Source organism: Corylus avellana, chromosome ca4, assembly GCF_901000735.1.
Source record: "Corylus avellana chromosome ca4, CavTom2PMs-1.0".
Classification (NCBI taxonomy): domain Eukaryota; kingdom Viridiplantae; phylum Streptophyta; class Magnoliopsida; order Fagales; family Betulaceae; genus Corylus; species Corylus avellana.
The window spans coordinates 23,331,377-23,354,176 of record NC_081544.1 but is presented as its reverse complement, the minus strand read 5'-3'; the positions used below and the strand labels follow the sequence as shown (position 1 = coordinate 23,354,176).

The window sequence follows — 22,800 nt, the reverse complement described above, 5'->3', positions numbered from 1 at the left end:
CCTGACTTTAATTTAAACACTAATTAACCACCAAAAAGTATGGCCTAGCCTATTAGGATATTTTCCCTAAACTACCTAGCTAGGCCGGCACATATACCGGCCAACCTTCATTGGCTCGGATCATCCATTCCTCCATCCAATAGAAATCCACCACGTCAAATATGGTATTGGTCAAGGTGGGTGGGTACTAATGGGTATTGCTCGGCTACTAGTAATTGCCTACAACATGCAAAACGATACGCGCTGGCGCTGGTCGGAGGTCAATGTGTTGTCGAATTATTCCACGTGTTAATTAGTCCCACGTGTGGGTCCACCAAAGCACTTCAAAGATAACCCCATCCCCCCCGGTCCCTCATCACCGCCTTAAATACCCCGACCTTCATACCAGTGTCTGCCATTCCCCAACCTTCTCTCTCTCTCTCTCTCTCTCTCTGCATTTGCAGACTTTCTTCAAATGGGTAACATGGAGTATGAATGCCCGCACCGCGTAGCCATTCCTCCATCAAAACCGCTGGCAAAGTCCTTAGAGACGTCTCTGAAAGAGACTTTCTTTCCCGACGACCCTTTCCGGCAGTTCAAGAACCAGCCTCTGTCGAGGAAGTTTGTGCTAGCCCTGCAATACTTCGTGCCAATCCTCGAATGGGCGCCTCGCTACACTTTTGACTTCTTCAAATCCGACGTTATTGCCGGAATCACTATTGCCAGTCTCGCAGTCCCTCAAGGGATCAGTTACGCAAATCTCGCCAACTTGCCCCCCATTATCGGATTATGTAAGTGCATGCATGCATATATATATATATATGTCTCAACTCAACCTTAAATAAATATATATAATGGTTAATTATTAATTATTATGAATGTTTTTTTTTTTTTTTTGGTGGTGAAAAATGTAGATTCCAGCTTTGTGCCACCGTTGGTGTATGCCATGCTGGGGAGCTCAAAAGATTTGGCAGTGGGCACTGTGGCTGTTGCGTCGCTTCTCATATCTTCTATGCTTGGGAAGGAAGTTAACCCTAATCAGAACCCTACACTTTATCTTCAGTTGGCTCTCACGTCCACCTTCTTCGCCGGAGTCTTTCAAGCTTCTCTCGGTTTGTTAAGGTCGGTCTGCACGCTGCTTAATTTTAGGGCATATATATCTAAAAATGTTTAGATAATATTGTTGATATTTATTTTAAATTGCAGACTTGGATTTGTCGTGGACTTTCTTTCACATGCGACGATAGTGGGTTTCATGGGTGGAGCAGCCACCGTTGTCTGTCTTCAGCAGCTTAAGGGGATCCTTGGGCTTGTTCATTTCACTCACGAGACTGATCTTGTGTCGGTCATGCGCTCTATATTTACCCAAATGCACCAGGTAATATATAATTAATTAACTTTTTGTTTTTCTTTTTTCCGTATGGATCATTTTTTAATACTATTTTTCTTACCTTTTTCTTTGTTGAAAGTTTGATGAATGTAATGATGGTTATTGCAGTGGAGATGGGAAAGTGGAGTATTAGGGTGTTGTTTCCTTTTCTTCCTCCTCATCACAAGATACTTTGTAAGTAATTTATAATATCTAGCTAGTAGTTGTCGCATGTATTTACATTCTTTTTTGAATTTAGTCCTCCATCTGATTTTGGAACGGTCAAAAATGTTTGAAATAATTAAACATATTAGTAGCAAAACTTTCACGTCATTTACCCACCGCCAGTTGCTGTCAAAAATAATATTACAACATCTATAACACCACAACCGCACCAACAACAATAATCACATTACTGGTGAAAAGGGTTTTTCTTTGATACAAAGGCTATTATAGAGTGACATAGTAGTCTCAATTAACTTTTAAATTGCTTTTATTTAACAAAAGTTGATTTAAGAATATTTAGTTAGATTTGCCACATCAAAACTAGCTAGATAATTACAAGATAAATTCAAATGGTAAAACTAATCGTGGGAAAAAAGGAAAAATGGTAAAAGACCAATGACGTACGTTGTTAACAAAGACAAGGCAACCATTAGTCTCCAAGTGTCCTTCATAGTGAGAGTAAAGGGGCATTTGAAAAGTGTGTTGCAGCTCAAGCAGGCACATCTTGGGTTGCTAGGAGAAATACTTGAATTAGAGAATACCATTAAAGGTCCCATTGCTCTCTTTAAATGTATGTAACAATGAGCCAATCAAACTTAATTACCGCACTGAAGTTTAGGAATTATTTCACTTCTAAGTAAAGGCACTTAATTGTATCTTGCTTTTAGGAAGCATAAATTGTAAGAAACCTCCGAAATCCGATTCAATAGACTCATATATATATATATATATATATATGAGTCTATAGGGAGACTGGGAGAGAAAGGTTCAGGGAGTGCACTAATAGGTCACTTATATACATGTTTGGAGACCACTTCAATTCAACTCAAAAGTTTAAGCTAGTAATTTTTGTTCTACTTATGTTTATCAACTATTCACTTATTTTTTTCTCAATGAGGGACTCAACACTTATAAGTGCATTTACAAATCTCCCCCTTATGTGTGACATCTTTACAAATCTAAGAGTGCAACACGTACAAGAGTTGCAATCCACCAAAAGCAAGTTTACTCCAAGAGTCATCCACACCGAGACACTCATTTAATTAGCACTCTTATACTAATTTGTTAGGGAAAAAATCACTTTGGGAGTCCACGAATAGTACAATATTAATCTACATATTAAGTACTACTTGCGACATATTTGTATTCAACTTAATAATCCAAAAGAAAAATATTACACACTACATATTTTAATTTCTTTTAATTATAACGTTATCTCTCTGTCTCTCTTTCTCCTGAGATCAAATTAATTCATGTTTGCTTCTTCTTTCTTGTTTGTTTAGTTACTAATTTTGTGTGATTATCGCGGTGATGACTACCAGAGCAAGAAAAAGACGGCCTTCTTTTGGATAAATGCGATGGCGCCACTGACTTCTGTTATTTTGGGAAGCCTCCTCGTTTTTCTGACCCACGCTGAAAAACATGGCGTTCAAGTGGTGAGCTTTCTCCGTCTCTCTCTTCTTTCTCACTACTTTGATGATCAGCCATGGTACACCCCACCCACTAGCTAGCTAGCGTGTGCCATCCAGCAAGTAAAACCCCCACTATGACCAAATATAATTTTCTATATGTTAATGTGGTTGTAACTTGTACGTACCATATGTAAAGTAGCTCGATCGATCGGACTACGACATACAAATCTCCTTGGCATATAATATCATATATACATATTATTAAAGGTGTACATGTTGAGAAGAATTATTGATCACAGGGTGTAGCATAAATAATAATCAGTACTTCTTCTTGTTTGTTCCTCCAGATTGGGCACCTGAAGAAAGGCTTAAATCCACTTTCCGTATCTGAGTTGGCTTTTGGGTCACCGTTTCTGATGGCAGCCATTAAAACGGGGATCATAACTGGTGTCATAGGCCTCGCTGTAAGTCCTCCTGCCTACCTCATTAATTCCTTGCATGCACATCCACTTTCTGTAAAATAATCATACTTTAATTGACTTTAATTGTTAATTAATTAATTAATTAATTAATATTAACATGACCAAAAACTTAATCTTGCCGTGTGACTATTGGTATATATATCCATCATGTGGGATTAATAAGGCAATTGATCTTTACTTTTTGACAATAAAGTGAAAGTGTTAGTGCATTTCCAACTAATTAAAGAGAGATAAGAGTATTGGACGGTCTTCTAAAACGCCTTGGTGGGTGTGAAACAGGAAGGAGTAGCAGTGGGGAGAAGTTTCGCCATTTTTAAAAACTATCACATTGATGGCAACAAAGAGATGATCGCTTTTGGGATGATGAATATTGCTGGCTCTTGCACTTCATGCTACTTGACAGCAGGTATACGTCTTTCCAACTCCATAATAATTCCTAGGGCTATACTAGGGCATGGGACAGGTCAAACCCTATCTTATCTGTTGGAATTAATTGCTCATATTATAAGTTTGCGGGGGCAATGATTAGGTTGTGGGAGTGCGGGGGCAACGCTCCGCGGTACGGTACGGGGATTTTGAAAATTTCTAAAATACGTCCATACCATTAGGGTTTAGGATTTTTCTATATATATGTGTTATAATGTGTAGCCCTAAATCATAAATAGTAAAATACAGTCACATTGTCTGTGGACGTAGGCACATTGCTGAACCACGTAAATCTCTGTCTCGACTCTCTCGTAATTTCTCTTTTTTCAATTCTATATTATTCATCATTGTTGTACATGATAACAACGTTATCTAATCCAAATCTAACCTTGGGTTCGTTCGCATTGGGCTAGTTTCTATAAACTCGATACGAAATTAGTAGGTTAGGATTAAGAAATTTAACCGGTTGAATTAAATGATTTGGGTTAAAGTTGTTATGTATAGTCTTATATTCATGCATTGACATGACTTAAACTCAACACTTGACATTAACTTAAGGTTAACAATTTCTTACACGATCTGCGAATCCAACATAAAATTAACAGTTTAGGGTTGATAGATTTGACTCGTTAATTAATAATTAATACATGTGATGACTGCAGGACCATTTTCGCGAACTGCGGTGAATTTCAATGCGGGGTGCAAGTCAGCAGTGTCGAACATAGTGATGGCAACGGCGGTGATGATCACATTGTTATTCCTCACACCGTTGTTCCACTACACACCCCTTGTGGTGCTCTCCGCCATAATCATCGCTGCCATGCTCGGCCTTATTGACTATGAAGCTGCCATCCACCTCTGGAAGGTCGACAAGTTTGATTGCATGGTTTGCATGGCTGCTTACGTTGGTGTCGTCTTCGGCAGTGTTGAGATTGGCTTAATCATCGCGGTAAATAATTGATTAAATTAATTAATTATTATTATTTTTTTTTGGGTTGTTTATAGGGTTTAATTTTTATGTGCAAATGCAGGTTACATTATCTTTGCTAAGGGTTCTACTATTTGTGGCAAGGCCACGGACATTTCTCTTAGGCAATATTCCCAACTCCATGGTTTACCGAAGCATTGATCAATACCCAATTGCTAACAATGTTCCTGGGGTTCTCATTCTCCAAATTGACGCCCCCATCTACTTTGCCAATGCAAATTACTTGAGGGAAAGGTACGTAAATTAATTACATCCATATATATAATATAAACGCACAGTTTAAATGTTTAAGTGTTGGCATGAAAAAAAAATACTAACCTTGATTAATTGATCAACGTGTTAATCTCAGAGTCTCAAGATGGATCTACGAGGAGGAAGACAAATTAAAATCTACAGGAGAAGCCAGCTTACATTATGTTATAATAGATATGAGTGGTAAGCATTAATCAATCACACTTAAACTAATTAATAATTAAAGGCAAACTAAAATATATCGATCTCATTAATTGATCATGTCACAGCTGTTGGAAGCATTGATACCAGTGGGATCAGCATGCTTGAAGAGGTTAAGAAGAATGCCGATCGAAAGGGTCTCAAGGTATATAGTCGACACTTTAATTTCAATTCGATCCTCCCATAAAGTTTATTTTATTTATTTCATAAAAATTACCTTAATTTATATAGTTGATCATTAATTGATGTACATGTATATATATATATATAGCTCGTGCTGGCCAACCCAAGAAGTGAGGTGATAAAGAAGCTAGACAACTCCAAATTCATCGAAAAGATTGGTCAAGAATGGATTTATCTGACGGTGGGAGAGGCTGTGACAGCATGCAACTTCATGCTACACACACATAAGCAGAATCCGGCTGCTATTGAATTACAGCCACAGGATAACAATATTGTCTAAGCTGCTATAATCATATCAACCGAGCAATTAATCAAAATGTTGATAGTTAATTAATTAGTAGATTATCCGCCAATGAAGAAGCAAAATTTACCTAATTTGGTTGAGCTAGGCAGAGTGGGATTAATTAAGAGAGGGTAAGTATATTTTTGGGGTGCTTAATTATAAATTTTGATGTATTATTAATGTACATGAAACTGAAATATGAATATTGTAATCCTCATAGAATTGCTGTGGCAATTAGCAATTATATAGTGGTTTGATGGTGATGGGGGAGGGGATGGAGCCTTCTCTATGTAATGTCTCCATCCATCTATAATGAAGTTTTACTAGCTACTTTTTCACACGTGTGGGGCTCACGAGCAGAGGCATCAAACAACAGTAATGCATTAGAATTTCGGCTTTTAATAGAAAGAAAAGAACTGAAAAAAATAAAAAAATAAAAGCCAATTTGAAAAGGAAGTGTTCCTGGAATTAACTTGCTACTTAAATCTTCTCTCCATGGTTGACCTGTTAACAGGCATGCACATTTTTCTTTTTTATTGGATAGAGATATATAAACTATAAAGGGCCTATATGAATATAAATCTACAAAACTATTTTACAAGTGCCTACAGGTTTAGCAAAATGGAAATAGGAAAGCGAAACTTCACACAACTTCTACTTAATGTTCGAAAACTCTTAATTTAGGATACAGAATTTTTAATTTTTTGCAATGTTTCTCTTCCATTAGGATTTTTCATTAAATATTCTTGTCAAAATTTTCAAAATATCAATGTTTTTTCATTGTTAAAAAATTGCAAAGATTCAGGCGTTGGTCAAGATTTAATTGAATTTGCAAAAATACCTACACCTGAATTTGTGCCATTTTTTTTTTTTGGTTATAAATAAGATTAGGGTATTTTGAAAATTTTGACAAGATTTAATGGAATATTATAACGGATGGAGGATATTGTAAAAAATTGAAAATTCAATACCCAAAATTGAGAGTTCTTGAACATTAAATAGGTCATTTTAAAACACGTGAAAGTTCAGGAGAAATTTTGTGAAGCTTCCCCAATAGGAAAACTTAGAGAACAAACCACGACTACAAAGGCAACCATCACCCAATAGGAAAACTTAGAGAACAAACCAAGACTACAAAGGCAACCTTCACCCACCGGAGTTCAAGTAGCACAACCATGAAGCATGAGATATTCATATAGCATACACGCAAAGGAACAGAAATTTACTACAAATTAGTTCATAGTTAATTTATACAAACACATTTAATAACGTGACATGTGTCCTAAAATTATTAACAAAACATGTGAGAAGCACATGTTTTAAAAAAAAACATGTATTTCTCACATGTTAAGGGACACATATTATTTTATTAGGTGTGTTTGTATAAATTAGTTACAAATCAATTTGTAGCAAATTTATGTCCCCGCAACCTTGCAAATTGTCGAGATGGTTTGCTTTTGTTTCTGTTTTTCTTTGAAGTATTTGCTTTTGTCCGTATATGTTGACTATTTATCATGGTTTGCCTTTGAAACTCATAGGCCTTGTATCATTTAACACAACCTCAAAACCATCCTTGTAAGTGTTCTCTCAGGCATTTTGATTTTGATAAGGGATAAATGCATTTTAGGTTCTGTGGTTTGGAGTTTCAACAAATGGTTTTTTGAATTTTAAAAAATGATTAATCACTCTCTAGTATAACCAAAAAAATTAGAAAAATTAACAATCTATTAATGTCCTAATTAAATGGGGGTGGTCAAACCACTACTGTAACTTTATGGGTGATTCGGCCACCTCTTTTGAGCATATCTGAAGATGGCCGAACAACCCTCATGCCTATTGAGGGAATGGATCATTTTTGTCCAGTGCAATTTTTTATGTACTATAAGCACTTTTTCAACTCCTTAATGTAATCCCGAACATACTCTTAGTGATTCCAAATTCAATTTTATCAACTAAAGCTCAAACACCTGGTTTATAATATCGAGTTGTGAAGGAATAAATGAAAGAATGAAGATTTGATTATAAAAAAAAAAAATGAAAGAATGAAGACCAAAAGCTTGCAAGCACTGTTAGTAATATGGTATCAGCATCAGAAATGACCCACTTAGTTCAAGAGCCAAAGCCCTCCTTGTCACCAAAGTATAGGAAAAGCATTCATATAACAAAAAGTATCTGCAAAACCAAAGCACTCAAAAAATCTTGCAGAATTTTCAGAGAGGGTTTAAAACTGGAATACACACATGGTATGACAAAGAAAAGCGAGCGCTGGCAAGCATTTACCACCTCAAAGTTGTGTATTTCTTTTAAACTCATAGCCCTCCAACTTTGGCAGATGACCCAAATTTCTATAATGGAAACTCCAGCCAAGATAACAAAGACTACTAAGAATTGGAAAGCGTTTCCTTGAACAGGCGTGGAAGCACTTCATGGGCACTGATGTCGAGAACCTCTGGATCCCTGCAAATTGAAAAAGGAACTGAAATTAAGCATTCATATGTTTCAACAAGAGAAAAATGTCCAAAAAGGAGTGTGTCAATGTTACTTAATTAGACATTGAATAATTTGACCACAAAGTTCTATATGAAATATCATTGAATGATTATGAAAACAAAAGAAGAACAGGACAAGCACAGTGCCCTGTTTCCTTGTAAGCAGCAGCTGATATCCTGAGACTCAAAAAGAAGCCAATCTCCATCACTATGAAGAATCATTAAACTTGAAATCAGAAAGTAGCAATCTTTTGGGAGCACGACCACCATTATAAAAACTCTTTTTCACTTTCTTAATTTTCCGTTCCTAAAAGCAAAAGGAGTCATTAGTCCATTGAAGTTGAGGGGATGATAGGGATCAGTGAAAAGAGCTCCACAAGTGGGTTAAAAAACTATCAAATTTCACCAAGGTAGAGATAAGAGCATTCCATGTGAAGGACCAGCAGGTCCGGACTGTTCAATCAAATCATTAACACCAAACAGTAATACACGTTCCTCAAATTGATAACTGGTAGTATAATTTTAATGATATATGTCGATTACTTAAAAAAAAAAAAAAAAATACTGAAGAAATAGTGCTTGTCTAGAACAAGTGTTGGCCATGACACATTCAAGGGAACTACCATTGAAATATTTTCCAATCGCTTAAACTGAATTTAGCAAACTAAAGTACGTTGCTTTAACCTATATCCAATTATCAACAACACTTTTAATGGATTACATTGAATGCTCGAGAAACAGAGAGAGAGAAACCTGCACAATGTTTGTCCCATTTCATTGGAGCTAGGAATAAACCATAGCTTTCGCAGCGATGGTGACTCAAATTGAACAAAGAAACCATCATGTTGCCCATGTTTCCACTTTCTTGATCCTTGACCTTTCCAGACATGTAAAGAAGTGTTTTGATACCGGTTGTCAACTGCACTTTCAACTTCTAGCTTGAATATGCCTTCTCTTTTTTTTGTTTTCCTTTGTTTCCCCTAGGCAACTGAGTAAGGTATTAGTCTTTATTAAATTCAGATAATGGTAAATAAAAAAGAGCTAGCCCACGACAGCAACTTTGTAATTTGGGCTTTCCGGCAAGTTCATAACTACCTGCCTGATCTTTCAACAGTCATTTTACTTAGAACTGTCGGCCATATTATATATAGTGTAAACTGAAATGCATCATGTGAAATAGTCTTTTTGGTTTCAATTTTGTTGAGTGTACGCATTAGACCCCACGAACATTTAAGGGGATCACAAAAACCAAATAAATGAGGAGAAAATCATACTCAACAAGCAAAATTATACATGCAAAACAAGCATTCACATACGTCTACTACCTTATCAATATTCACATTTGGGGCGTATTTATCAGTCTGGGTCTTTTCCCTATCAAGAAGGAAGTGGACTCTTGGATCCACTTTCGAACTTTCATGCCATGATTTTACAGCTGTCTCCATTGTCTCAACAAGAAAAGAAAAAATGTCTTTCCAGCATTCTTCAGATCCGTACTTTTCAGACTGCAAAGAGAAAGACCAATTTAATCCTCCTTATTTGGGAATACCGAACACAAATCCTACCTAGGTGGTCCTCTGACAATCTCCACATAAGTAGCTGATAATAAAACCCCACGTGAGTAGTAAATTCTTACCTGCATCATACAGCTTAGAGAATAAATATAACTGCTTTAAAAGAGGGAATTGAAGGAAAGATGGTAAAGCAGAACATGAAGATCAAAGCAAACAAAAAAAATTAGAATATATCACCATTTTTATGTTAGTAATAAAAATTTTATTGTAGAGAAAGAGAGCAAGTCATGTACTGTATCACATGACTAATTGCGGAATGACAGAAAACAAGTGAAAATACATGAAGATGTGGAATATATATTTGCAAACTACACTCACCATTTCTGATTTCAATGTATCCAAGTTCTTTCCCACATCAACCTTCAATCTCTTGTTCTCCACTTCTTGAGCTCTCTTTTTGTCTCTCGCCAACTGGGAAACCCTCTTGATCTTTCTTGATACTTCAGAACTTTGTGGATTGTATTGCAAAGTTGTTTGGAAGGCAGCTAATGCCTGCAATATGTGAATAGGAAACATCAGCAGCAAAATACCAAAATCATGTGCTCTTGCCTAGAAGCGTCATTGTAATAAAGAAAAAAGTAACTTTAAGACATACATCATCGTATTGTTCCATGGCCTCTAATATGCATCCTTTCCTGAAATATCCCTAGAGATGCATCAAAATATTACTGTTTCATGAAGAAATTAGGACATCAAGTACAACTGATCATAAATATACATTTACATGTACCTTTTCCCACTGAGATTTCAGTGAAATTGTTATTTCAGCATCAGCAAGAGCTTTGTTAAGCTTAACCAACTGTTGAAATGCAGCAGCACGGTTGCTGGCCAACAATGGAACATTGTAAAAGTGAAGATTGCTCACGAATATATTCACATTCACATGCATGCACACAGGTACATGTGTTCTAAATGAAACTACCGTTAAAGCAATATTAGTGCAATAACAAATGATCCGGACTTTCAAGTCCTTTTGCACTTTGGAGACAACCCTTGATTCTCTTTCTTGTCCAATGTTGCTAAAGTAAATAACGGCGTGCTTTTGACCATTTGTTTCTTCTAGCTAGCCGGCCAATATATATGCATTGTGCATTAATTGCACGGTTTATATATATATACTCCAATTAACACCTGCCAAAACTTCAAATGCTTTTCAAGCCCCCACAATACATAATCCAAGTTAATTTAATGTCCAGTCTGTCCAGATTGTGCACACATATAAGCACGTATACGTCTAATGTCAAGAACAACTCTAGCTCCTATGTATCTCTCAAATATTGTTTCCTAAAGTTCAACCCGACGTCAACGAATCATGCCGGCCATGGCTTGGTTTTATTAGTTTGCAAGAGTTAAATGACTAGAAGTCTAGCTAGAATCATTGAATTAACATTAACCAAGTAATATAATGGACTTTAAGCCCAACTAGGTTGGACTTAAAATGCTTTATGATCATTCATGCTCAACACAAAGGAATTATTAAAATCTTACTATTTTTGTTTTATTTATATTTTAAACTGTTATGTGGTTGCTATACTAACATGGTAGCAAAAATCAGCATTTGAACAACAAGCTAAGGGCTTGTAAAAAAAAAAATTATGGGTTGATTTTCACTACCACGTCATCTTAATTGTATGACAATCTACTAAATAACATTTCTTTATTTCTGATTTTCATGATCACGTCATCTTAGTTAACCGCAAACTCTGAACTTTGCTTCCTCCTCAGGTATATTCAGAACAAACAATCAAGTTTAGGTTTCCTTCAACTAGCAAATGCAGATAGTAGTAGTGTAATAAGAGTGTTGAAATGTAGGAGGAGGTTATATTTGGGGGAGGTTGCTAACTTGGGCTGTCTTTTAGGACTCTGCAGGAAACCATATTGCTTTCAAATAACTTTATCACTGTTGATTGATAAGTGACAAAATATTTATATTTTAGCCATTAGCTTATATTTGTTAATTTCTTAGTTTTGTTAGTTTATGCTATTTTCTTTCATTTTCGTATTTTCTTTGTTTTATAGGTTTTTGGAAGAAAAGAAAGCATTCTTGGAAGTATCGGGCTTAAAGGACAAAATTGAAAAAAAAACTAGAAGATTTGAAACAAGAAAAAACATTCTGGTAGTGCGATCGAGCGCACTTCTAGAGAGGTCTAGCTGTGAAGAGTAAGGCTTGCGCTCGTACGCACAAGAGAAGACTCGATCGCACCTGCGATCGAGCGCAGAAGATACACGATCGATCACAGCCGTGCGATCGAGCGCACACGGGCTGTAATTGAGCACACTCGTGCGCTGGAGAATTCCAGAAGCTGAGGTCAGACTTATATTGCTTTCCATATTAGGGTTTTTCTAGTCCTAGTTGCACTAGGACTAAACCCTACGATTTTACTTGAGTTTCTAGATTTTCTAGAATATTCCTAAGTCTATAAATAGACCTCTAAGCCTCTTAGAAATGACATCTTTAGACACAATTTTGGAGAGAGAAATTTGGAGGCTACTTCTAGGAGCGGTTTTCAGTTCTTTCTTTTCCCTTTATTTTAATTATGTGTAACTAAACTCTTCAGTAGAGCTAGATTGAAGCCCTAATTATGTTTATTTAATATTTCAATATTGACGCCTTTGTGATAATCATATTGTGATGCTTAACTTGATTAATTCCTATTTTATTGAATTCCTCATATGTGTTTGCTTGATCAACATATACATGTGGTATAAATTTGTTAATTAAATCAATTTGGATGATCGAGTCCTGAGTTTAATAAGAATAACAAAAGAATTCCACACCGGGTTCTTAGGTTAATCAACATGGAAAACCGAGAGTATACACCGATCCTCTAGGTTTCGTGTGTTTATCGATTTCCATAGATTTATGCTTTCTTAAAGAACAACTTAGTATACACACATGCTAAATCCTTTAAGAAAGAAAAAAAGTTAGAGTATACACACATGCTTAACTCGTTGCTTAGGGAAATCTATAGCTTAAGAAGTATACACTCATGCCCTTAAGTTGGCAAACATTAGGTATTCATAATATGATTAGAGCATTGGCATATTGTTATATTATTTGAGCATGATTAGTGGTGGATATCAAAGCCCTACCTTTTATTTATCTTTATTTCTTTTCAACATATCAATATCAATTTTGTAACAACTTTGATATTTTAATTAATTCTAAATAAAATCACAATATCCATGGATCGATCTCGTACTTGCTGTACTATACTATTGATTTGATCTTGTGCACTTGCGAATACTAAATATTATCTATTAATTTAGGTAGTATCTGGCACAACATTGATGCACTTTTTTGGTCTAACAGTCTTTGATTGGTGTGATTTTCGCATTCTTCTAGGCGTCTCTGATCATCAACCTTCACACTCCTACAAAATAATAAGAGCGTCAAAGGGGTTTCCGGGGAAAGCCCCGTAGACCCTCCAATGCTTAAGTTAGCAGTCGTATATGGGTCTAAATGTAGCCGTAGCTAGGAATGTATTGAGAAATAAATTATCGATCCCCCGTACCGATGCTTTGAGCTCCCTTTTATAGAGTTTTATTTGTGTAACTGCTTCCTCGATCTTCTCCCTTCAGATGATTGATGGATCATTTGAAATAGTGGAGAGATAATGTTAGGTAGTTGAAATAATATAAGATCTTATGAGATAATTGAGGGTTGTTGAGAGATAGTGGGACCCATAGTGGATTTTATCCCCAACAGTTACCCCCCGATTCCCATGGTTGACTTATCTAGCTAGTCAGGCATTGAGAATCTTATATGTACTTGCGACTGAAGCCCTGGATCTCCTGAAGCTGGCCCTTTCGAAACTAAAGATTTGTGAAAAATCTTTGTACGTTGACTATTTGTAAATAGTTCTTGAACTCTTAATGAAAAGAATCTTTACCAAACTATTAGTTATTTAATTTCCTTGCCATGAAAGATTGTTTGTAAAATCTATTTTTCACTTGCAACTTTAGAAAATAGCATAAGTTTAATATTTGTGGAAAACGATAGTCAGTTTTGATTACCCGTACCAAGAACCTAACTTCGTCGGGCAAGTATAGATACTCAGGGATCTTTAGACCTCCTGAGGCTTGCCCTTTAACAATCTTAAAAATAACATACAAGTTACTTGTGATTGAATGGCAGAGTGCTTTTTAGCCAACTGCTTAACCTCATAGAATTCCTAAGAACCTCCTGTAGGAGTTTTCGTTCTAAGTTCTATAATTTGGTCTGACCATTGAAAATTCCTACATGAAGGATTCTATATTCGAGATGGCTTTAACCCTTGAACATTCCCTCGTGGAGGATTTTATGTTCATAATGGGTTAAGTTTGGAACGCGCTTTGACGTTGTGTCCCGAATGTTTCCTCAGTAAAATGCCTTAGTTAAGACTCATCGAGTTATTCTCAAGAGATCGCCTCGGGTGCCTTTCACTAAGGGTTTAGTCTTAGAATTATCCTTTGTGGAGGATTTCTAATTCTAAGTTAAGCTGAGTCTAGAGAAAATGTCCTCGGGATAGTATGCTCCAATTCCTCGGCATCCGACTACCTTGTACGGTCCTTTCGAATTTGGAACTAGTTTTCCCTAGGCTGGGTCCTTGGTAGCGATGGTGACTTCAGTGCTTGACCTTTTGTTTGAAGTACCAAGCTGCTCTCTCCTGGTATGCTACCATGACTACTTAGGGCTGGTCCTGCTTGTTTTGCAACAAGTCAAGGTGTAGCTTGGGGCCTTCATCATTGCACTTGGGCCGAAATGTCTTTACTCGAAAGCTTCTCGATCCAACCCTGGTTGGGATGACTACTTCCCTCGTGTTCACCAAGTCGTTTCTTCAAAATTTTGAAGATGATCTTCAAATTGGATACCCGCCATTCCTGGATACATGACTCTCGAGATCATTTTATTCGGATTCCTAGGAAATCTTGGGATCATGTGAACTTTCGAGGAGGTCCAACAATGATGAGCAAGGGCAGGGTGATCATGGATTCAATGGGGCGCGGTGAAGCTCAACAAAGCTTGGACTTGGTGCGGCGGAGTGATGCTCGGCCATGGTGAGGCGAAGCGAGGCTCGACCATGCTGAGGCGGAGAGATGCTGATACAGCATGACTTAGTGGGCTGCAGCAAAGAACATCAATAAAGTAGCGAATAACTAATTCTAGATCTTGAGTCTATCAATGACCTAATAATTCTTCTCAAAATATAAAGTCTATCTGTGATTTCAATGAAAAATATGAAGAAAAAAAAACTCACCTATGAGTAATACTTATTCAACAAAATCAATAATAAACAACAATTGATAAACTAGAGGCTATAAGTATGTATTTATAACCCCAAGACTCCTATTACTAATAAAACACGGAATAATAACTCCAAACGCCCTAATCCTAGCAAAACAAGAAAATAAAGACGGCTTAACCTAATTAAATCATGGAAACATAACATAATGACTCCGTGTGCGATCGATCACAGGCACAAGGGCGATCAATCATACAACCAAAGACTTGTTGCGCATAAGTGTCCCCGCGTGCGCTCGATCGCAGGCACGCGGGCGCTCAATCACACTTCCAGGGGCTTGGTGCATTCGATCGCAGTAACATGGAGCGTCGAGCGCACTACCAAACTCCTCTCGAGTAGTCTTCTTGCTTTTATTTGCCCGGGTCTTCCTCATATACTCCTAAGCATTCTAGTCTACATCATCCTACCCAGGTTGGACAGAATTCACCCTCGAATTCGCATCTTCATTATTGAATTTCGTAGGGATTAATTTCCATTCGCTTCCCCCTACATCATTCTCCCCCTGTTGGAGAGAATTCGTCCTCGAATTCGACCTGTTCTTGCCACGGTCCTTCGGATGCCCTATCAACTCGTTCCACTCGCTCTTCCTCAAGATCAAAACAAGATAACATCCCACAATAAGCGTGGCGCTTCTCATCATCGAAGTACCTCAATGTTTGTCATGAAATCCCCACACGCCCCTTTTCTGTGTAAACTTGTCATGCTTCTCTCGTGCTTTGCTCTTCCCACAAGCTATGAGAATCCCCAAAGAACTCACAAAGACCCTTTCAATCTATGACAGAAAAGCCTTCTCCATCATATAGATCTCATCACAATTTTGGTTAGAATAATTTGATAAAATAGCATCTATCCCAATGAAATCAACATAGTCAATTGGCTCAACACTAAAATCGAAGACTTTATCTTCGGTGCTCTTATCAGGCACATGATATGTAGAATTGTCGTCAAAAAGTGCAAAACTATCCGCAAGATTTACCTTTTCCACTTGTTCCACCAATTCTTCAAGCTTTTTAGGACTTTTGATGTCGTGCGGATGATTAGGAACATTAAACCCCGGCACCAAATTAAATTGAGGTTGAATGTCTTGCAATGACGGCACTGCTTTCGGTAATTTTGCTCGAACCACGTTGACAAATTTTCCCAACAGCTCCTTTATCGGCCTTATTACCACTCCGTTGATGCCGTTTTCCTTGCCCTTCAACTCCTGCTTGGCTACAAAGGATTGACCATCTCCTTGTGAAGGTTTTGGCTCCGCCCATGGGCTATGTAGCAACGCCAATCTGGTTTTACCCAACATGAAGATGTACGTGTTCTTTGTTTCATCATGGATATCAGCTTTATCATCTTGCCACAGCTTTAGCATCTATAGACCCTTGTCTCTAATTTTGTAACTTTTGGCCCACGGTATAACTATAGGGCAAAAAAGCGACTCGCATATATTTCAATAGTTTCTCCCAACTATTGATCTTCAATTTGCCTTGCCGCACCCTAGTTTGCTTCAATTATTGCCACTACGTAGCAACTCTTTCCCGGAATGTATGTACCACCAAGGAGACTTGTCGTTCATCAGGCACCCTTTTGAATTCAAAAACCTCTTCAACAGCCAACACCCAATCCAGAAATTCTTCGGGTTCTAAATCCCCGTCGAATTCCGAAATATTGAGTTTGAATTTACTCACCCGCAGATTGGCATGAGCTTGCGCAAGGTGCTCACATCCATGCATTCGACGATCCGCAAATGGGTTTCTAGATCTGTTCCTATGTTGACCACACCAGTCAGATAATTGGGTAGTGAAGTCTTCAATTTGATCCCTCATTGCCTTGAATTGATCCTCTGTGTGTTGCCAATGTTCAGCGATAGATTTGCCTTCTGCATCCGTGAATCGTTGTCTTGGTTAGTGACGACAACCGTTCGGCCCACCAATCATGTGTCGGAAGCGAATTGCTGATTGCTCCTTACGTGCTGTCTTCGTGCGCACGTGCACCTCGTTCATGTCTGCACAACGGTCACTCCTCCCCATTCATGGAAGGTAACTAAGCTCTGATACCAACTGATGCTGCGTGACTTAGTAAGCTGCAGCGAAGAACATCAATAAAGCAACAGATAACTAATTCTAGATCTTGAGTCTATCAATGACCTAAGAATTCTTCTAAAAATATAGAGTCTATCTATGATTTCAAGAAAAAATATGAAGAAAACTCACCTATGAGTAATTCTTATTCAACAAAATCAATAATAAACAACAACTGATAAACTAAAGGCTATAAGCATGTATTTATAGCCCCAAGACTCCTATTACTAGTAAAACACGGAATAATAACTCCAAAAACAATCCTAGGAAAAAAGGAAATAAAGTTGGCTTAACCTAAAACGCGAAAACATAAAATAATGACTCCGTGTGCGACTGATCGTCCTCGATCGCACTTCTAGGGGCTTGGTGCACTCAATCACAGTAACAGGGAGCGTTAAGTGCACTACCAAACTCCTCCCAGGTAGTCTTCTTGCTTCCATTTGCCTGAGTCTCCCTCATATACTCCCAAGCATTCCGAACTACATCATCCTCCCCAGGTTGGACAGAATTTGCCCTCGAATGTGTATCCTCATGATTGAAGTTCGTAGGGGTTAATTTCCACCTTCTTCCCCTACATCAGATGCTCGTCGTGCTGAGGCGAGTGAGGCTCGGCCATGTTGAGGCAGAACGAGGCTCGCCATGCAGAGGTGGAGTGAGACTAGGCCATGGTGAGGTGGAGAGAGACTCAGCCATGATGAGGTGGAGCGATGCTTGTCGTGCTAAGCAGAGTGAGGATCGGCCATGCTGAGGCAGAGTGAGGCTCGACCATGCTGAAGCGGAGCAATGCTCGGCTATGAAGAGGCGGAGCGATGCTTAGCCATAGTGAGGCGAAGCGCTGCGCTCGGCTATATAGAGGCGGAGCGATGCTCGGCCATGCTGAGATGGAGCGATGCTCGTTGTGCTGAGGCGGAGTGATGCTTGGTCGTGGAGAGGCGGAGCTATGCTTGGCCATGGTGAGGTGGAACGATGTTTGGGCATGGTGAGGCAGAGTGATGTGCTCAGCTATGTAGAGGCGGAGCGATGCTCAACCATAGAAAGGCAGAGTGATGCGCTTGGCTATGGAGAGACGGAGTGATGCTCGTCATGCTAAGGCGGAGTGAGGCTCGGCCATGCTGAGGTAGAACGAGGCCCGCCATACATAAGCGGAGTGAGGCTCAACCATGGTGAGGCGGAGCCAGACTCGGCCATGATGAGGCAGAGCGATGCTCGGCCATGGTGAGGTGGAGCGATGCTCGGCTATGTAAAGGCGGAGCGATGCTCGGCCATGCAGACGCGGAGCTATGCTGAGGTGGAGCGATGCTCACCGTGCTGAGGCGAAGTGAGGCTTAGCCATGGTGAGCTGGAGCGATGCGCTCAGTTATGTAGAGGCAAAGCGATGCTTGGCCATGGAAAGGTGGAGCGATGCGCTCGGATATGGAGAGGTGGAGTGATGCTCGCCATGCTAAGGTGGAGCGATGCTTGCCATGTAGAGGCAGAGTGAGGCTCGGCCATGCTGAGGTGGAACGAGGCTCACCATGCATAGGCGGAGCGAGACTCAACCATGATGAGGCGGAGCAATGCTTGGCTGTGGAGAGGCAGAGCGATGCTCGGCCATGGTGAGGCGGAGCGATGCGCTCGGCTATGTAGAGGCGCAGCGATGCTTCGCCATGGAGAGGCGGAGCGATGCGCACTTTACTTAATGAAAGGCGAAAGTGGAAACCTCCAATTGCCACTAAGCACTACTATATCTACCTCAATATCATTAGAGATTATAAATCTCGCAGCGGAATAACTTTTTTTTTTTTTACAAAGCTTTTGAAGAGTGATTATTACATGAGCCTGAATTTTTATGAATAACATGATTATATGCTTTCAATTATTTTTACATATGTTGAAATAAGTTGCGAAATGAAAGGAGATGATTATGAGAACAAAAGGATGATTTTAAGAGACATGTTATTGCATATTGTTGAACATTGAGAAAAAGAGATTAATTAAATATGAAGCAAGAAGGTTTTCCTATGTTAAAGGTGAGAGCCGAAGGAGCCTCTCAAGTTAAATAAGAAGCATTTTGTCTTCCTAGAGTTGAATGTAAAATTATAAGATGTTCTTATGTTAACGGTGGAAGCCGAAGGAGCCTTCCAGGTTAAAATAAAAAGCTAGGTGCTAACCGATGAGCCGAAGATGTCTCCTGATAGCCATAAACGAAAGGTTCAAGTCCTTTAGAAAGCCGGGAAGGCCAGAGATTGCATTGCATACATTGAATAATGTGATTTATATGTTTTGTGATTTAGTTGTTTTACTTCTTTATATTTATATGCATATTCATTTTATGAGATGCAAGTAAAATGCACATATGTATAAATATAAAGACGTACATAGTAAAGAAAATGTCTAAAGAAGATAAGTAGATTTTATTAAAAAATAGCTCTACAGTGCTTATCTTATCAGCTATGGAATACACGGAATGAATCTATTTGGAAAACCAAACGTAAATGTTATTATAATCACCATGTTAGAGATATTTTCGAAAAAGATGGCTAATATTGAAAATATCAGTAATTCTTATACTTATTGAGACCGTGGACTCATTAATCCGCCTATGTAAATGTGGTAACACCACATTTGCATAAATGTTGATGCAGATGTAGAAGATGGTGAAGATGATCCATATGCCTGCCTAGGTTATTATGGATAAGGCTTTCTGGTTCCTTAGTTTGTTGTAGAATATCATGAAGATGTCTATCTTTTGAAATGTATCTATAGTTAGACATGTTCTAGGTACTTTTGGTGTACATTTACATGTGTGCCGTCTGTTGCACTTTTGATTAGTGTGTTTTCTTATCATGTAAAGTACAATGTATAAATCTGTTTAATATAGAAAATTTTTTATCAGCTCGTATATATATATAGATAAAGTTATTCCGTAGTGAGATTTATAATCTCTGATGATATTGAAGTAGATAGTAGTGCTTAGTGGCAATTGGAGATTTTCACTTTTGCCTTTCATTAAGTAAAGTCAGGGCGCTACACACTCGGCTATAGAGAGGCGGAGCGATGCTCGGCCATGGAAAGGCTGAGCGATGCGCTCGGCTATGGAAAGGCGGAGCGATGACTCGGCCATGCTGAGGTGGAACGATGCTCGCCGTTCTGAGGCAAAGCGATGCTCGGCCGTGGAGAGGCAGAGCAATGCTTGGCCATGCTGAGGCGGAGCGATGCTCGCCGTGCTGAGGGAGAACGATGCTCGCCTTGCTAAGGAGGAGTGAGGCTCGGCCATGCTGAGGCTGAACGAGGCTTGCCATGCAAAAGCGGACTAGGCTTGGCCATGGTGAGGTGGAGCGAGATTCGGCCATGATGAGGCGGAGCGATGCTCGGCCGTGGAGAGGCAGAGCGATGCTCGGCCATGGTGAGGCGGAGTGATGCTCGCCGTGCTGAGGCAAAGTGAGGTTCGGCCATGCTAAGGTGGAACGATGCTCACCATGTAGAGGCTGAGTGAGGCTCGGCCAAGGTGAGGCGAAGCGAGACTCAGCCATGATGAAGTGGAGTGATGCTCAGCCATGGAGAGGCGGAGCGATACGCTTGGCTATGTAGAGGCAGAGTGATGCCTAGTCATGGAGTGGCGGAGTGATGCTTGGCCATGGTGAGGCAGAACGATGCGCTCGGCTATGTAGAGGTGGATCGATGCTTGGCCATGGAAAGGCGGAGCGATGCGCTTGGCTATGGAGAGGCAGAGCGATGTGCTCAACCATGCTGAGGCGAAGCGATGTTCGCTGTGCTGAGGCGGAGCCCTTCTGAATATAGGGCTCGGCCATATATTCAGAATTGTCTTTTATGCTTTGGTTTTAGTAAAGGACAAAAGCATTTAACAATCATTTATATACATATTCATGACAATTGATGTAAAAATAAATTCCAAATATTTCACATCTCAATCAATTAAGGTCACAGGGACTTATCTAGCGGGGAAATCCTCATCTTATGAACTTTTATTTCCTGCTTTGAATGTGGAATCAATCGGGAGACCGCATATGAACGTGGATTTCTTCCTCGGATTTGCTCCTCGGATTTTTTGCTTCTCGGATTTTGCTCCTCGGATTTTGCTCATTGGATTTGCTCCTCGAATTTTTTATCGTCGGGCTCTCAGACTTTTAATCCTTGGGCTCTTGGAATTTTTCTTAGAAAAATTTCTCGTAGTTTGTCTAGGAATTTCATTCTCAGACTCTTGGAATTTTTCTTCCTCGGAAAATTTTTTCGTGGAGTTTGTCTAGGAATTTCATTCTCGGACTCTCGAAAATTTTCTTCCTCGGAAAATTTTTTCTTGGAATTTCATTCTTGGACTCTCGGAATTTTTCTTCGTTGGAAAAAAAAATTTCTCAGTGTTTTTGGAAATTCATTCTCGAAATCTTTGTATTTTTCTTCGGACAAAGTTTTCCTCCAAACTAGGTTGGAGGAAATTCCTCCAACCTAGTCTCTAAAATTGACATGTGTCTTCAAACATGTGCATCTCACATGTTTTTTTTAATACCCTAATTTTCACAAACCATAGTTAACTCCACCGTTAGTTTCTCTCTCTCATGTTCTCTCTCTCCAAAAAGAGGGCAGGTTCTAAATTTCAGCAAACAATTGATAATAATAACTCTACTATGCATTTTAGCAAGCAATTGATGTGCAAAAAAAAATTCTTAAACTTCAATTGCCATTCATGCATTTCAACAAACACGTTCATACAACACTTTTTTGTTAAAAAAAAGAAAAAGAAAAAAAAGAACTCTCAAATCCTCTTCAGGTAGATTTCTCTCAATACAAACAACAACGGTATAAAATCATCCCCACACTTTCCCTGCAACCATGATTCTTCTTGCTTATCATAGTGGCGAATCTCCATCTAGATCTAGTCACAGAATCTCAAAAATTGATCACAGAAACCATATCTGAGAGATGGGTTGACGTCGATTGCTCCTTCAGATTGGTCAAATCTGAAAAGTTGGCAAATGAAGACGTTGAGGCTTCGAGGACGCGAGGGCAATGAAGACATTGAGGCTTCGACGACGCGAGTGTTGATGAAGGAGTGTCGTGCTCTTCTGTTGCTTTGAAACTCTCCATGGAGAGATTTTTTGGGTTGGAAAGACAGCTTGGTCTCGTGCAGGAGGGGAAGGAGAGAAGAACATGAGAGAAAGAGAGAGAGAGAACGTGAGAGACAGAAACTAACGGTGGAGAGTTTGTGGAAATTAGGGTATTAAAAAAAACATGTGAGAAGCACATGTTTGAAGACACATGTCAATTTTAGAGACTAGGTTGGAGGAATTTCCTCCAAACATGTGAGAAGCACATGTTTGGAGGAAAACTTTGTCCTTTTTCTTCCTCAGAAAAAAATTTTCTCGAAGTGTCTCTGAATTTTTCTTCGAAAATTTTTTCTCGGTCTCAGAATTTCATTCTCGGACTCTCGAAATTTTTCTTCCCCGGAAAATTTTTTGTCAAAGTGTCTCGGAATTTCTGCACAAAATGAAAACAAGTGCATGCATCCAAGCAAAATATAATTAATAATTATAAATCCGAGAAGAGGGGTCGGTGAACCTGAGGTTGAAGAGGACTGACGCACGA

At 38.9% G+C, this 22,800-nt stretch overlaps 2 protein-coding genes across 2 annotated transcripts; one reads left to right on the top strand and one right to left on the bottom strand.

The window, feature by feature from the left end:
- The first annotated feature begins 418 nt into the window (after positions 1-418).
- Positions 419-6,122, top strand: LOC132177714 (sulfate transporter 3.1-like). Its single transcript, XM_059590150.1, has 12 exons — positions 419-770; positions 894-1,101; positions 1,186-1,357; positions 1,478-1,543; positions 2,896-3,009; positions 3,333-3,449; positions 3,747-3,873; positions 4,556-4,842; positions 4,925-5,115; positions 5,231-5,316; positions 5,403-5,479; positions 5,606-6,122. The coding sequence occupies exons 1-12, from the start codon at positions 455-457 to the stop codon at positions 5,795-5,797; spliced, it is 1,953 nt and encodes a 650-aa protein (XP_059446133.1). The 5' UTR covers positions 419-454; the 3' UTR covers positions 5,798-6,122.
- Positions 6,123-7,867: 1,745 nt separating this feature from the next.
- On the bottom strand, positions 7,868-10,752 carry LOC132179560 (uncharacterized). The gene is made up of 6 exons (XM_059592301.1): positions 10,594-10,752; positions 10,459-10,509; positions 10,182-10,355; positions 9,615-9,794; positions 9,043-9,277; positions 7,868-8,257 (listed from the first exon to the last, which is right to left on the bottom strand). Exons 1-5 carry the CDS (start codon positions 10,750-10,752, stop codon positions 9,224-9,226), a joined length of 618 nt encoding a protein of 205 aa, XP_059448284.1. The 3' UTR covers positions 7,868-8,257; positions 9,043-9,223.
- Between the last annotated feature and the right edge of the window lie 12,048 nt (positions 10,753-22,800).

Excerpts from the sequence above, each read along its gene's own strand:
- LOC132179560 (XM_059592301.1), bottom strand. The coding sequence starts at position 10,752 with ATGCATGTGAATGTGAATATATTCGTGAGCAATCTTCACTTTTACAAT. Across the intron at positions 10,510-10,593 it reads TGAAATCTCAGTGGGAAAAG|GGATATTTCAGGAAAGGATG; the intron begins GTACATGTAAAT and ends ATGCATCTCTAG. Across the intron at positions 10,356-10,458 it reads CCATGGAACAATACGATGAT|GCATTAGCTGCCTTCCAAAC; the intron begins GTATGTCTTAAA and ends CACATATTGCAG.
- LOC132177714 (XM_059590150.1), top strand. The coding sequence starts at position 455 with ATGGGTAACATGGAGTATGAATGCCCGCACCGCGTAGCCATTCCTCCA. Across the intron at positions 3,010-3,332 it reads AAAAACATGGCGTTCAAGTG|ATTGGGCACCTGAAGAAAGG; the intron begins GTGAGCTTTCTC and ends TTGTTCCTCCAG. Across the intron at positions 4,843-4,924 it reads AGATTGGCTTAATCATCGCG|GTTACATTATCTTTGCTAAG; the intron begins GTAAATAATTGA and ends GTGCAAATGCAG.